General features: G+C 38.3%; 1 protein-coding gene across 3 annotated transcripts in view; it reads right to left on the reverse strand.

Moving 5' to 3' along the window:
• The window catches only part of STAT4 (signal transducer and activator of transcription 4), a 3571511-nt gene that overhangs the window by 338592 nt on the left and 3218158 nt on the right, over positions 1-14761 (reverse strand). For all 3 annotated transcript variants that reach the window (XM_044075198.1, XM_044075197.1, XM_044075196.1), the window contains one exon: positions 5456-5647. In XM_044075198.1, coding sequence (XP_043931133.1) covers positions 5456-5647 — 192 coding nt within the window. The remainder of the gene's footprint in view (positions 1-5455; positions 5648-14761) is intronic.

Genomic DNA, 14761 nt, shown 5'->3' on the forward strand with positions numbered 1-14761 from the left:
CTCATACAGTACAGGACAAGAGAGCTGTAATGTGTAATCTAGACCTTCCTCCTCAGACTTAGAAAGGAACTCCTCTTCTGAGAAAGATCTTTTCCTCTTGGAATGAGAGGAGACTGGGGTAGAGGACTGTGGGAACTGGAAAGTCTGAAAGAGACCCTGGGCAAAATTATACCATTCTTCTTGTGAACCCTTCAAACTGGTTGGAGTTAAAGGAGGGAAAGATGTTTGTTCTTGTGAGATTTTTTTTTCCTTAGGTGTCTCATGCCTAACAGTCTAGAAAGAGCTGGACATCCTGACTTCATTAAGAGTACCTGCTACCCTTCTCTTACCATGACCAAACATTTACAGTCTGCCCCTTCAGTCAAAAGAAGATGTGATTCTCTCCTTTCTTGGCTGATACCTGACATCCAGTCTAGCTGGACATGCTGGATTCCTGACCTTTAGTGTTTTCCTGTGGAGCAATACCAGAGAATTTGTCAAGATCAGACTAATAGTCTGAACGCTCTAAGACTAACACAAAGGATACATCAGTCTCAGACCAGGACAAAGAGGTAGACAGAAGCATCCCACCAGTACCCTCTTTAATGGTTTCCCCTACTTGTTTGATTGAAGAGGGACATCTGACAAAGAGGAGTCAGTAGTCATGGATGCCCAAGCCAAAACTTTTAAATACTGGTTCCCTGAAAAGTGCTTGTAGCTAGTCAGCCCACCGAAAATAGTTTTTGGGATAAATGATAAATAAATGTCACAAGATCATAAGTCATGACTTTTACCCAGAGAGAAAACGCAGGCAGTATGGAGTCCTGGTACAGAATCTGCCTACCTCAAGTGCATTTCCTTTTCTGACAGATATAAAATGTAATATACTTCTTTACAGAAAAGAAAAGTAAAATCCCCAAAGGGGGAACTTACCTGCCCACAAAGGCAAGATATAAGTCGAGTGCCGACAATGACGATGCTGTAGAGATGAGTCATCTGACTGAATTCTTAAAAGGCAAAAATGTTATGAATTTTGAAACCATTAAGTCTTTTTTATATCAGCACACCCCTTCCTTCAAAAGGCATATAAAGCACAATGAAGGTGCCCAAAACGTTTAGCACACTGCCCAGATGTCCAATATCCTTGGCAGGATACAATCCATATAGCTTTATGTTACTGCAGCAGTTATCTAATGATGAACATTATAAGATGAATTTGCCCTGTAGTACTAAAGATGCTCTGAATGCGTGAAATGTGAACATTAAGTACAGGAAGTAAAAGCCAACTTAAAGGAGCTGTCAATGTATGCATTTCATGACATGATGAAGACTAGTTATGTAAGAATTTCAAAGCTAGGCAACTCTACGAATTCAATGGAAGCAGAAGAATGGGAGATCAACAGAAGTCAAACAGAAAAGGGAGTATGTTTTTCAGTAATCCAGTAAGAGAAAGGCAATTTGAAAAGATGCATACAGCTGCTTGATTAATATGATGAGAATTGAAATCCTAACCATTATAGCTTGCTCTAGGTGATCAATCATTCCAGAGGTGTGGCTTAAAGGTGACAAGATGTAAAACTAAGATTTAATAATTAAAGTAAGAATGTGGGCTGTTTCTAGAAGTCTACATGATGTATTTTAGTTTTAGGTTTATTTTCTAAAGTATGTGCATCCCCCAGGAAAGGGCTTATTTAATATGTAATATGTATTATTCAATATGTAATTCCAATATTATACAGGCTTGTGTGTGTGTGTGTGTGTGTGATCAAAATGTTCCAGAATGTATTAAGAAAAATATTCTATTATTTGGTCTATTTTATCCATTGCCAGAAAAACAATTACAGATAATTGGAAATCTCCATGTATACCTTCATTACAAGAATTTAAAGATCTTCTCTTGGAAATATCTAAGTTAGAAATGTTAACTATAAAACTTAGATCTACTAGGGATATAACTTCTTATAATCAATGGAAAAATATACATGAATTATTAGAGAAATAGCTTAACTTATTTATGACATTGATCTGTAATATAGTGAACATTGCTGTAAATAGTTTTTCTTGATTTGTTTTTATTCAATTGCATTCTGTTTTTTATCTATTGTAAAAGTTCACTTTTTCTTTATAAATGTATTTGTTATAATAATCTTATCAATAAAAATGTTTATAACAAAAAAGGGTGAATATTCATTTGGTGGAATAGCCTACAAACTTGGCATTTTCCGCGTCAGAGACATGTTAGCCTTGATGAGGAAAGACCTCATTATAATCTAATCTGCATGTCTCCGAATTGCAGTTACTACTGCAATATACATATCATTACTGATTTGCATGTAACAGTAATAAACATAAATATACAGACATCCACAGAAAATAGCAGACTTCAGAAACACCCCAAATAAAAGACTTTATTACACAGAACAATACAAACTGCAAAGCTTTCCCGTTCAAAAGAGCCTTCTTCAGTGCTTAAAAACAAACAATGATCAAACTTCCTCTTATGAAACCTCAAACCAATCATGTGACACAGCCTACTCATAATTTAAAGTAATAGTGCTAAAATCCCACAAACCAACATGGTCATATAAAATGCTGTAATAAAGTCTTTTATTATTGGCGTTTTTGAAATATGCATTTTTCTGTGGCTTTTTATGTTGTTCTCACTGACTTTGTTAGACTCCGTGCTGGTCCCTTTTGCTTGTAGCTACAGGCATCCCTCCTCAGTCACTCTTCCATACATACAGGTACCCATTCAAACAGAAACACACACACACCACAATCTCCATACCTGTCTCTGAGTTGTCCCCCAATCCCTGTACCAGTGTATGTGTTGTTACTCCATACGAGTTTACAGTGCTACCTGGTGGCTAGTGTTTCCTCTCAATCCACATATTGCTGTAGTTATTGCTATGGCACTTGAGTTTAGAGTAATCACTTGTGGCTAGTGGTTCCTCCCACCTCCTGATCCATGTACTACTTTCAATTTCAGTAGTAGATGAACATGGCCAAATATAGCAGAATGGTGGGACTGGCCATACTGATCTACACATCCAAATTATTTCATGAACTGCTCGACATGTAGATGTCTTCCTGAAAGTTGTTCCAGGAGAGACAGCACATGGCTAATCCTCATATACCTTTCCCCCTGACTGCCTCATTATCATACATCATAGCAATGGAGCCAGTCCTACTTGGTGCTAGAGCACCATATTAGGGTTGTTCTTGAATTCAGAAAGGTTACCATTATGTATACACAATGGTGTATCATCAAAGTACATTTCTGAATCTCCCCTGCATTTTGCTTTTTCTCTGCATCCTCCAGGAATTCTCTATAACTTTTCCTGAGCCTCCTTGCTTTAAGACTCCATATTCTTCAACTTTATATCTTCTGACAAATTTCCAAAGCTTTTAGCCTCTTTAGTTCAGTAGTATTATCAAACTTAGCACAAAACTCACTGATAATGTAATGAATAAATCCCAGACAAAATACACTCGGTGTAAACATCTTGCTGGGCTGTTTCTGTGTCATATTCCTACTTGTTTACTGACCTTACTAAAGATAATATCAGCACAAAAAATACAGCAAAATCTGCTTCAGAACATTACATGAATAATAACTAGTAGCAATTAATAAATTATTTCATTTACTGATTCCAAAAAACTAATAAAGCTGATTAATGCACTTGACACTGCTAGAAAGAATGAAATAGGCATTAAGCAACCTCAACTTTACATAGATTGATCCATACAACTAATAAAAGTGATGCTTCTCTTACTCAGGAAACTGTTCAAACATATGGAGAAAAAGGCTGGGAAAAGAGGGAGGAAGATAAGAATAAGCCTGTATGTTATGCAGCTACAAAAGTCTTCCTCTTCCTCCTCAGTTGATGAAGTCATGCATTCTACGGCTTTATGGCTAACCATGAGTTTTAACATTATTCTAGCAGTATGCACACCCTCTCATGCACAATATTTGCTTGTTTATTCTTCAAAGGCACTTTTTTACCCTTCATCAATTTTAACAAATGATACAGTCATATAAAACATCATTCAAGAATCAAGGGAAACTGGGTGTTGCATGATGATTTTAGGGATACTGCAAATTAAGATAAAAAGACATCAAGAACAGATGACCAACATGAAATTAGCATATGGATTATTGATGTATAAAATGAACCACACATACACAAGCATACAAATATTCTGACAAAATGCTCTGGTTAAATAACCTAACCCTAAGACATAGAGAGATGAAAGCCTGGCCAAGGTATAGATTACCTTGTTCAGTTAGTGGCACTGGCATCAAAGGACCTTGGCAGAATAAAGATGAGTGACTTATGCCAGCTTATTCATTCTGCAGGAAGGGAAGCTGTTAGAGCCATGATACTGAGAACCCCTATCAGTGAGTGATTGGGTGCTTTCCCCATCTGCAGTGGCCAAGACGGGCTGTACTGCACTGGACTGAGATCTCTCTGCTGTGACATTACACAGGAAGCATGTGTGACAGTGTGCACTGCTCCTCTCCCAACCAAAGCAGCTGCGGTGAGTTCACTAGTAGCTAATGGGAAGGGATAGGCAGGATGCTCCACAGGACCTGCAAGCTCACTCGTACTACCACCCAACCCTTGTAGATGGGCGGAATAGGAAGGTCTGGCAAGACTTCCCATGCAGGAATAAATAAAGCACCTAGCCCATGGGATACCCATCCCCTGTTCCTGCAGAACGAATCATTTAGCTAGGCGAAGGCAGTGGAGGGGACCTGCAGAGGTAGCCAGGCAAGTATAAAAAGAATACTTGATGATTTGTGCACTGCATAGCTGAAACAGAAGTTCTGAGAAAATAAACAATGCTGAAATGCATCTCAGAAACAGCATTGCCATTCTGAATACATTCTGCTTAAAAAGGTGGCATGGCTTGTACACTGGGTACCCTATGGCTCAGGATAACAGCTATCATCCTTTTAAAGCTGCCAATAAACACTTTTACTTATTCGCTTGTTAGTCAAGTAAGAGAACTGATTTTATCTCAAGCCTTTTCAGCCACAACATGGGCCACAAGGGCAAGGGTGAAAGAAGCACATATGTATAGTTTTACAGCGGAAAGTTAACCACCAAGTTTTTTTTTTTAAGGTACAGGAGACCATATTACTTTGAAAAGACATGTAGACAGATGGAAAATATAAAGAATACATATGTTATGAACCCAGAGGTTAGCAATGAACAAACCACTGAGCAGTAATGTAGGCATAAGAATGTTTTTTGATGATTTATGTACTGCAGCTACTTGCAAAAATGGAACAAAAATATTGAGAAAACAAAATGAAATGCATCTCAAAAACCAGAATGTCTGATTTGCAAAAAATCAGTTTAAGAACCTGGTACAGTTCTGTTATGCATAGTGTACAAGTTTGCATTACAATTTTGGGTAATTATATTTGCCAACAGTATTTTAAAAATAAGCAGTCACTCAGTCTCACCTTCACTTGGCTGACTATTATAATGTTTACTGAAGGCTTTATCTTTAGGAATGTCTGGGTACAGGTACTTCAGTGGATTCTCTGGAACGTTTTCAGCCACGATAACTTTGTAATCACGCAGAATGTCAGCAAAAGGCAAAGCACATAATCGTAACTTGTTGTATGGCTCTACAGAATGGAATCTCACTTCTCCTAAATAAGAAGAAGAAAAGGAAGTGTCGCAGTGTTACAAGATACATTTAAATTATCAGTATATGTGTCATGGACATGCCAAATCTACAGACCAGTAAGAACTACCTGCTTCATAATGTCTAACCATTGCTTTCAATTAGAAATTTAAGCCAGAACACTATTGTGAGAAACATTTGTAAAGGCTTCCACTATTTCTACCTCTTAACATTTGAAGGCAGGTTATTCTGAACAGTCATTATCTTCTCCATATGCTTTGTCCTTCTAGTACATATTTTTTTCTTAATTTCTGCAAAATGTTAACATCCAGTACATATTAAATATCCTTACTAAATTTAAATAATACATTTAAGACATCAGAGAGGTTTTGTTGTCAAAGAGTACAGTTCTATGCAAAATTACTTCCCAACCTGGTGCTCGTGGGTGGAACCCACTCCCCTAAACTTGTTTAATATCTATATTGATTAGCAAAGCAAACACAACATGATCTGAAATTGGGAAGCTTGAAATATATACAACATCTGCAATCCAAGCATACTCATAAACTGGAGCAAATAGTGCTTCCTACTATACTGAATGATGGTAGCTGGGCTCATTTAGCACTCAAAAATATCTTACCATAAAGTCCCATTATGGTTTTCTCAAACCTGTGTCTGCTTTCACTTCAGAGGGAAAATTCACAACATATATGGCACCAAGTATTTTCAGACAAGTTTGCTACATTAAATTGCCTAAACTGTTGATTCGTTATTTTATGTTTCACCTTATTCTTGCCATACAATGTGCTTTTAATGCCATCTGGAATCCAGATTGCATTCCTAATAAACTATGGCACGTATGACTAAAGGAACTGATTTATGGTTTTAATGAAAGGACATTTAATTTTAATGAAATGAAATTCTGGGATTATACCCATAATTTTAAGTATGATTTCTAATTCTGCTATCTATATTTATCTATCTATCCATTTATATATATATATATATATATATATATATATATATATATATGTATATATATATATATATATATAAACACACACACACATATATATATATATATATATATATATATATATATATATATACATACACACACACACACACACACATATATATTTAGATGTGTATGTGTGTATTTACTGATTTTATATACATGTATATGTAAAATGAAAACAGATTCTAAGTATAGAAAACTCAATAAAGAAAGTGACAGTATAATAAGTAGTAAATTTAAGAAGACATACAAGCTGTGGTGAAGAATGCCTTTTATGGCCAAAATGTCACATTCCATAGAAACTATTTGTTTGTCCAACAATCAGTCCAAATTTGAGATCTACTGGTATTTTCCCTAAAAAATGGAAAATAAGTTTGCCTGTATACAAGTGAACACATATGTCTTTATTACATTTATATAAAAGTTTAAAACAAGACATCAACAGACTGGTCTGACTGAGAACGGGTCAGGGAAAGCGCTCTACTCCCACACCGTTGCCAGAAATTGGAACTCTCTTCCCCTATCCATGTCCACTGCCCCCTCCACATCCATATTCAAAAACTCCCTCAAATCGCACCTTCTTAGTACCTGGTTATGCCCTTGTATCACATAACCCTACCCATACTAGTATTAACTCCCCAAACTCCTCTCTGATCACATGCTGGATCTCTGATCCCCTGTAGGCTTGGTTATCTGAAAGGGTACTTTTAACTATATAATCTTACTTGATAAATTTTCTTCTCTTACCAATGTATAACTGACATGGTCTTTTTACCCATGTTCTATATCTTCTTTTACCTGGATGTTTTATTAATTTCTTGTTATATTACTATGCACATCATATATGATAAAACCTGTTTTGTGTATTATGCTGGACGTACCGTAACTGACATTGTCTTTTACCTATGTTCTATATCTTCTTTTACCTGGAGTGTTTTTATTAATTTCTTGTTATATTACTATGCTCAGCATACATGATGTAACCTGTTTTGTGTATTATGCTGGATGTACTGTATTTGTATAACTTGATGCTGGAGCTTTTCTCCCCAGGCCTCCACTGAAAATGGACCTGGTCCAGTCGGAATTTCCTGGTTAACAAATGTAAAATAAAACAAATAAATAAAATAAATATATTATAACTTCGAAGATGTAAACCTTCAAAAGTTATAATGTTGAACCCACAACATTGAATGATGAAAATAGCGAATCCCCGGAACATCAAAGTCTTAACTAGGGCAAGATTTCGCTGGGTCATTCCGTGGCTTCGCTATTTCCTCCACTGTCCTGCGAGAGTTACGGACCTTAGGGTTAGGGTGCAGGTTAAGGTAAGTGGATAGTTGGCAATGTATGTATGGTGTAGTGTAGGGCTGGGTTTTGTTAACTGTATGTGTGTGTATTAATTAGTTTGTTTGTATATAGTTTCATAGGGTATGTGTGCGATAGTTACGGACCTTAGGGTTAGAGTGCGGGTTAAGGTAAGTGGACAGTGAGTAATGTATGTATGGCTTAGTGTGGGGTTGTGTTTTGTTAACTGTATGTGTGTGGTTTACTTATTTTGGTGTGCTTGTGTTGTGTGTATGTTTCTTCGAACAGCAAATTTTTTCCCTGGGAAAAAATTCGCTATTCTGAGCGTTCAATGTTATCAATATTCGAAATTCCAAGTTCGAACTTATGGTGTTCGATATTTTGGAATTTCGAATATATGATATAGACCCCTGAGAACATATTCATTAGTAGTGCATATTGCAAATATCACTAACTCTTTTCCACAGCTGCATCACCAAAAGACAAACTTATAAAGCCCTAAAAGTTATCTCAGTATCAAAACTGGTCAAAGTTAAACAGACAAACAATGCATCTTGGCAAGCAAGCAAGTTTTATTTTTACAGTATTGTCTAAAGGATGTTTTTGTTTCTTTGTTTTTTTAATATAAAAAAATAGTTCCCTGAAAAGTTAACAAATGACTAGATATTAGCCTGTGAATATGTATATGACACTGCAGGAGTGTGTGTGTGTGTGTGTGTGTGTGTGTGTGTGTGTGTGTGTGTGTGTGTGTGTGTGTGTGTGTGTGTGTGTGTGTGTGTGTGTGTGTGTGTGTGTGTGTGTGTGTGTGTGTGTGTGTGCGTGTGTAAAGGTGTAGCTAGAGTGGGGAAAACGGGGCAGCCATTCCAGCTGTAAAGTGTTAGGGAGCATGATCTGCAAATGCCATTCAGTCTTCAGTGTATTACTGGAATTCAGAAATGACTGGTATTACATTTGTAGTCCAAACTGATACACTTTAGTGCTCTGTGTGTGGCATAAACTGTAGCAGCTGATTGCCACAAATGGCAGAAGAGTGTTTTTTTCACTCCACAAGTCTGATTTTTTTCATTTTTTTGCTTTTCAACTTAAAGATGAGGGGATGAGCAGATTGGAGGACAGCACCAGACACCAGAATATCTAGCTATTGCTCTATGTGTGTGTGTGTGTGTGTGTGTGTGTGTGTGTGTGTGTGTGTGTGTGTGTGTGTGTGTGTGTGTGTGTGAGCGTGTGTGTGCACGTGTTCATTTGTGACAGTGAGTTTTTGTGCGTAAAAGTGCCTACGTCTGTGGATCTGTGCATGTTTTAAACAACTTTTACAAAGCAACATTCAATATTATAGTTTTTATCTGACAGAAGCTGTGGCATTCTACTCTGCACTTTATCAAATGGGTTTCAGACTTTATCAACTTAGCACTAGTTGAAAATCCCCAACTGTACTCAGCTTATTGAAGATGAGGCACTGGGGGGGGGGGGCAAGTGGAGCTATGACAGTCTGCACTACATATTCAGCAATAATTCATGCTTAGGAGTGGGTAAATCCTGCATTACCCACACATTAACATGAGTTATTACTGTTATATAATGACATTACTTGAGAAATACATTTTCACCTTTTTAAATAATGTCATTCCATGATCAGACTTTAGTTTCTTTCTGCTTCTTATAGGTTCATAGGTAGGTACTAGGCTATCGGCCCAAGGGCCTATGTAAGCCTAGCCAAGAAGGTTCCCTGGCTTATGCCACCAAAGAAAGTTATTTTCCTGTGCCACTGTCGAGCAGAGACACAGAAGTGATCCCCGGGGTGTATTTCCTATTTCCCATCCATTCATCAAGATTTTTCTTGAAGAGTGCTAATGAAAAACTTTGCTTGACATAGATGGGTAACCTGTTCCAGGGTATGGGAAGTCTCTGGGATAGGAATCTATCCCTCCAACATGTCCTGTTTATTGTGGTGACAAGGTTTAGGTCCCTAGAGCGTGTAGCTCGGAGGGATTGGGATTTCTTTAGGTGTAGCATGTCCAACAGCTCTGGGTTTGACACAGCTTTATATGTTAGGTAGAGATCACCTCGGAGTAGGCGATATGCTATGGAGTAAAGCTGGAGTTTTTTGAGACAGTCAGTGTAGGGCATTTGTTTGAGTCCAGTAATCCTCTTTGTGAGGTACTTCTGTGGCCTTTCCAGCTGCTGCAGATGTCTTGTGAGGTATATTCCAAAAGGGGCATTGTACTCTATAATGGGTCTAATGAGTGTCGAGTAGAGGGGAATGATGACCTCTTTTTTCCTGGATGAGAACCCTTTTATGATGAGGTGTACCACGTAGAAGGACTTCCTGACTACTGTGGCGATGTGACTATCAAAGGAGAGACTACTGTCCACCTAGGTCCCAAGGTCTCTTATCACGCATTCGGTGTTAAGTAGATTGCTGCCTATGAACCCTGGGAAGAAATATCCAGGGAATTGTTATGGCTAGGCTTGCATGGGCCCTGGGGGCCGATAGCCTAGTACCAACCTATGAACCTATGTGGTAGTTCATGGGTACAGAGTTTTTACCAAAGGGAATGACACTGCACTTTTTGGCATTGAGCTTGAGGCCATGGCTCTGACACCAGGCATCTGTCTCAGAGAGGCCCTTCTGTATGATGTTCACATCATTTATTATCTTATTTTGTTAGCATACATCTGACTGATGTACTTTGTATTCAAATGGTATGTATCTGCTGATACTTGCATAGTACATCAGAAATCAACATTTACAAGTTAATTATTTCTTAAAATCTTCTCCGTTGTTCATTCATCTCCTCCCTATCTTGCCCTGCAGATACTATCAGTTTCCACAAAAGTTGTTCATTGGATATTTCTGTGTATCAGAGAGGGTTTTCTCTTATTTAATCAGGGTGTGCTGCTTGTGTTTTAGTTTTTCTGAGTAGAAGGATGTGGTAGCTGGACTTCTTGTTGGTAAAGTTGGCTTTAACCCTGAGCTCACCTTCAGGGGCAGGATTTTGAGTGAGCAAGCTTGCAAATGGTACAGCTTCAGTGGACAGGGCAATGGAAGCATGCATAATGTCTGCTGTATACTCCTTTGCTTGTTTGGAAGCAAAGGAGAAAAATAACAGAACAGGCAGCCCATTATGCTGTGTCACAGCTCTTGCTGTTGATGATATAACACTATCATTTTTTGTATGTCTGTTATGCTGTTGCCCTAAAGACCACTGTGCATCATTTTGAAAATGCTTACGTTTACTGAGCAACAGATGCATTACAATGCCAGCTATACTGCTAACCAAGAACTGGGGACGAACCTATACTGATAATTCAGATCTTGTCAGGTGAAATGTCTATCATGAGCAGTAGAAACATTTTTATTTATTAGCATTAGTTTGCTGGTATTGTTGATGTGGGTAAAGTTATTCCCTTCCTCAGTGGCCTGGGAAGACAAGTTCCAAGTATAATACATGTACAAAAGGTACAAAAAGTAGCTAAGCAAAACTATATGACCTAAAGCAATTTAGCAAAAAGGACACAAATAGGACACATTGCCAAACATAAACAGAATTTTAGAAAAGACAATGGTATTTATCAACAGAGGAAAACATTTGTAAGTCACATATAAAATGTTAATACATGTGTACAACAATAGTTCAAAACAATGAAAATGGAAAGAAACAAAAAGACAAAGTCATTTTTGTGAGCATGCTTTTAAAAACTGAGACTTGAGGAAAATGTATTTATGTGGTATCACAGCAAGAGGTTCTCTGGTTTGATCCTTGTCTGAGGTGCCTTCTGTGTGGAGTCTGCATGTCCTCCCTGTGGTTGCATGGGTTTTTTTCTGGGTGCTCCAATTTCCTCCCACATCCCAAAGACATGCTGTAGGTGGACTGGATAGTCTAAATTGCCCTAGGTGATAGTGTGTGCCTTCTGTGGAAGGTTGGGCGTCGGGCTGGCAACTCGACACCGTAAAACTCCACTGCCTATCATGAGCGGACAGGTGATCCGCTGTGGCGACCCCTAACCAGGAAAGGCCGAAAGAAGAAGATGTATGTAAGTATTTATGGATGGCGCAGTGGTGCAGTGGTAGTGTTGTTGCCTCGTAGCAAGAGGTTCTCCGGTTCGATTCTTGGCTGGAATGCCTTCTGTGCAGAGTCTGCATGTCCTCCCTGCATTTGTGTGGCTTTCCTCCGGGTGCTCCGGTTTCCTCCCACATTGCAAAGACATGCGTCTGGAGCATTTCTCCCCAGGCCTCGGCTGAAAATTGGCTTTGTTCCAAGTCGGACTTTCCTTTAAATAAAATAAAATAAATAAAAAATAATGTAATGTGTTGGTGGAAGTGATATCTACAGAGCAATGTGCAAGAGAAGCAAGGTAAAAAGACTAGTTTGAGATGTAACACACAGGAAAAAGGTACAGGTGTCAGCACAGAAAGTGGTTAGATCATGCATGGTGTGTGGCAGATGTTGAAATGACTACTTAGTACACAAGCTGAGTGAGAGGAAGGTAGAATAAGCTTGAATAAGAACATACAGGATTGTTGCTGAGAAGAATGGTTGTAAATTGCCAGTGTATGGTATGTGGCTGGGAAGAGACAGACAGAGAAGGGATATCTTGTCAGAAGGGATGAAAGAAGAGGAGAGAGAAAAATTATGCTTGTCTATTACTGGACAAATCTTCTAGTTCATGCAGTTTTAAATCTGCAAAGACTCACCTAACACAAGCATATCAATATATGCGTGGTTTGCCACCACCACCCCCAACAGAGGCAAAAACTAAAAACACATTATGGAAATCAAAGAGGAAAATAAAATACTTAGCACAGTTATTTGACACTGGGAGAAAAGAGCATTCTGTTCAACTTTGTCCTGTCATTTGCTCTTGCCCAGATGTCCAGCAACAGTTTTCAGAAAACATTGTGAGTACGAATCAGAACAGAAATACACCACTGTCATCTCACATCTGTGGTTGAATTGAGTTATTTCAGTGAGCATTAAATCCTCTAGTGAGTTTTAATCTAAACGTTCTTCAGTTTTGAAGGCCAGAACTGTTTCTGCAACCATCTAATTTAAAAATCTGCTGCAAACAAATAACCAGATAATAAATACAGACATAAATATTAATAAAGTAGCATGTGTTTGGAAATCACTAAACAATAAATGTTCAAACACTAGGACCATTGCAATACACAATTCACACTACCAATGAAATTTAGCCAAAGGTGGACATCACACCCCTGGCCAGATCTCTTTAGCAGTCAGATATGCCTAGAGTTGCATGACTACAATCTTGCACTGTGGATATTTGAAGAGCATAGGTATAAAAAGAGAAGCCAAATATGTTCTCCTCTAATCTTACCTGGTGTGCCTAGGAAGAGGCAAATAGAACAGGAATACTAACAGGTGCTCTTGGGAATGCTAAAAAAGCCCTAAAGGCCTAAACCATACTAAAGAAAAAAAAAATAGAACAGAAAAAAACATCAAGGTTAAAATATCTGCTATAAATATATTACAGTTGCTTATTGTTCCACATACTGACTAATGAAAAACAAACTCATTGTGCTATACAGGTACTACTTAATGCACACAAAGCAGTTAAACAACATTCATAAAATACATAAATTATATAAAAATAACTATATACAAAGATCACTACACTCATATAATGTGCAAGACTGACCTGAGGATTCAGAAATGCAGCATTTGCAACTATGTTCAAGCCAGTACTATTTAGATCGCCATGCATGACGATGGGGAATACTAGTCATGTACACGAGGCCAGCCCGGTGTGCAAGCTTCTCAAGGGGGCCACAGCACAGCCCCATGGCTACACTGTATTACATCATATCACAGACAGAGCAAATCCACCAGAGATCCTTTTTGCAAATGTTCATTATCAGAATCTGATGAGAAATTGGTTGACGAATTACTGACCACTGAGAAGCCAGGAGCCATTGCAGAATTCACATATGGTACCTGGAGCAAGAGACTAACACAATTGCTACAGCCACAGATCCTAAGGCTTGTAGAACATGACGTGCTGCCACCTTTTTGTTTCTAATTAACCTTGACGTTTGTCTTCTGATGTTAAGATCCTAGAAGGAAGAAGTTTGGCAATCATCTGCTTGGTGTCCAACAGTACTCCTATGAACTCTAATGTCTGAGTGGGTTCCAGATAACATTTTTGGTGATTTATGGTTATGCGTAGTTCTGAACAAAGCTGAAGAACAGAGTTTCTTGCATGAACAAGTAGATGCTTGGTTGGGGTGGATATGAGCCAGTTATCTAAATAAGGAAACACTCGAAATCCCTCTTGTCTCAGATGAGCTGCAACCACTGTCATGCATTTTGTGAATGCTCTGGGAGTGGTGGTGAGACCAAAGGGAAGTACTCTGAAATGGTAATGACTGGCTCCCAGCCGGAAGTGTAGGTATCTTCTGGAGTGTCTGTCCATTTTTATGTGGTAGTACACATCCTGAAGATCTATACAACACATCCAATTGTCTTGTTCCAGACAAGGAAGTATGGACTGCACCATGACCATTCAGAACTTGCAACATCGAACTGACTTGTTTAATCTGCTGAGATCTAGGATTGGTCTCCAGTCCCATTTTCTTTGGAACCAAAAAGAACCTTAAGTAAGTTCTTAACCCTCTCTGGTCTTGGGAAACCTCTTGGATGACTCTTTTTTTAATAGCTGATTCTGTATTTTAGTGACTGCTTGATCCCTTTGACTGGGTGGAACATCTTATTGTTTTTTTGATTGCATGGGGTTGTTGTGACAAGGGAATTCAGTAACCCCAGGATATTATCCTCTGCACCCACATATCAGAAA

The sequence above is a fragment of the Protopterus annectens genome, chromosome 6.part0 (genome assembly GCF_019279795.1).
Source record: "Protopterus annectens isolate FY-2018-M chromosome 6.part0, PAN1.0, whole genome shotgun sequence".
NCBI lineage: Eukaryota > Metazoa > Chordata > Ceratodontiformes > Protopteridae > Protopterus > Protopterus annectens.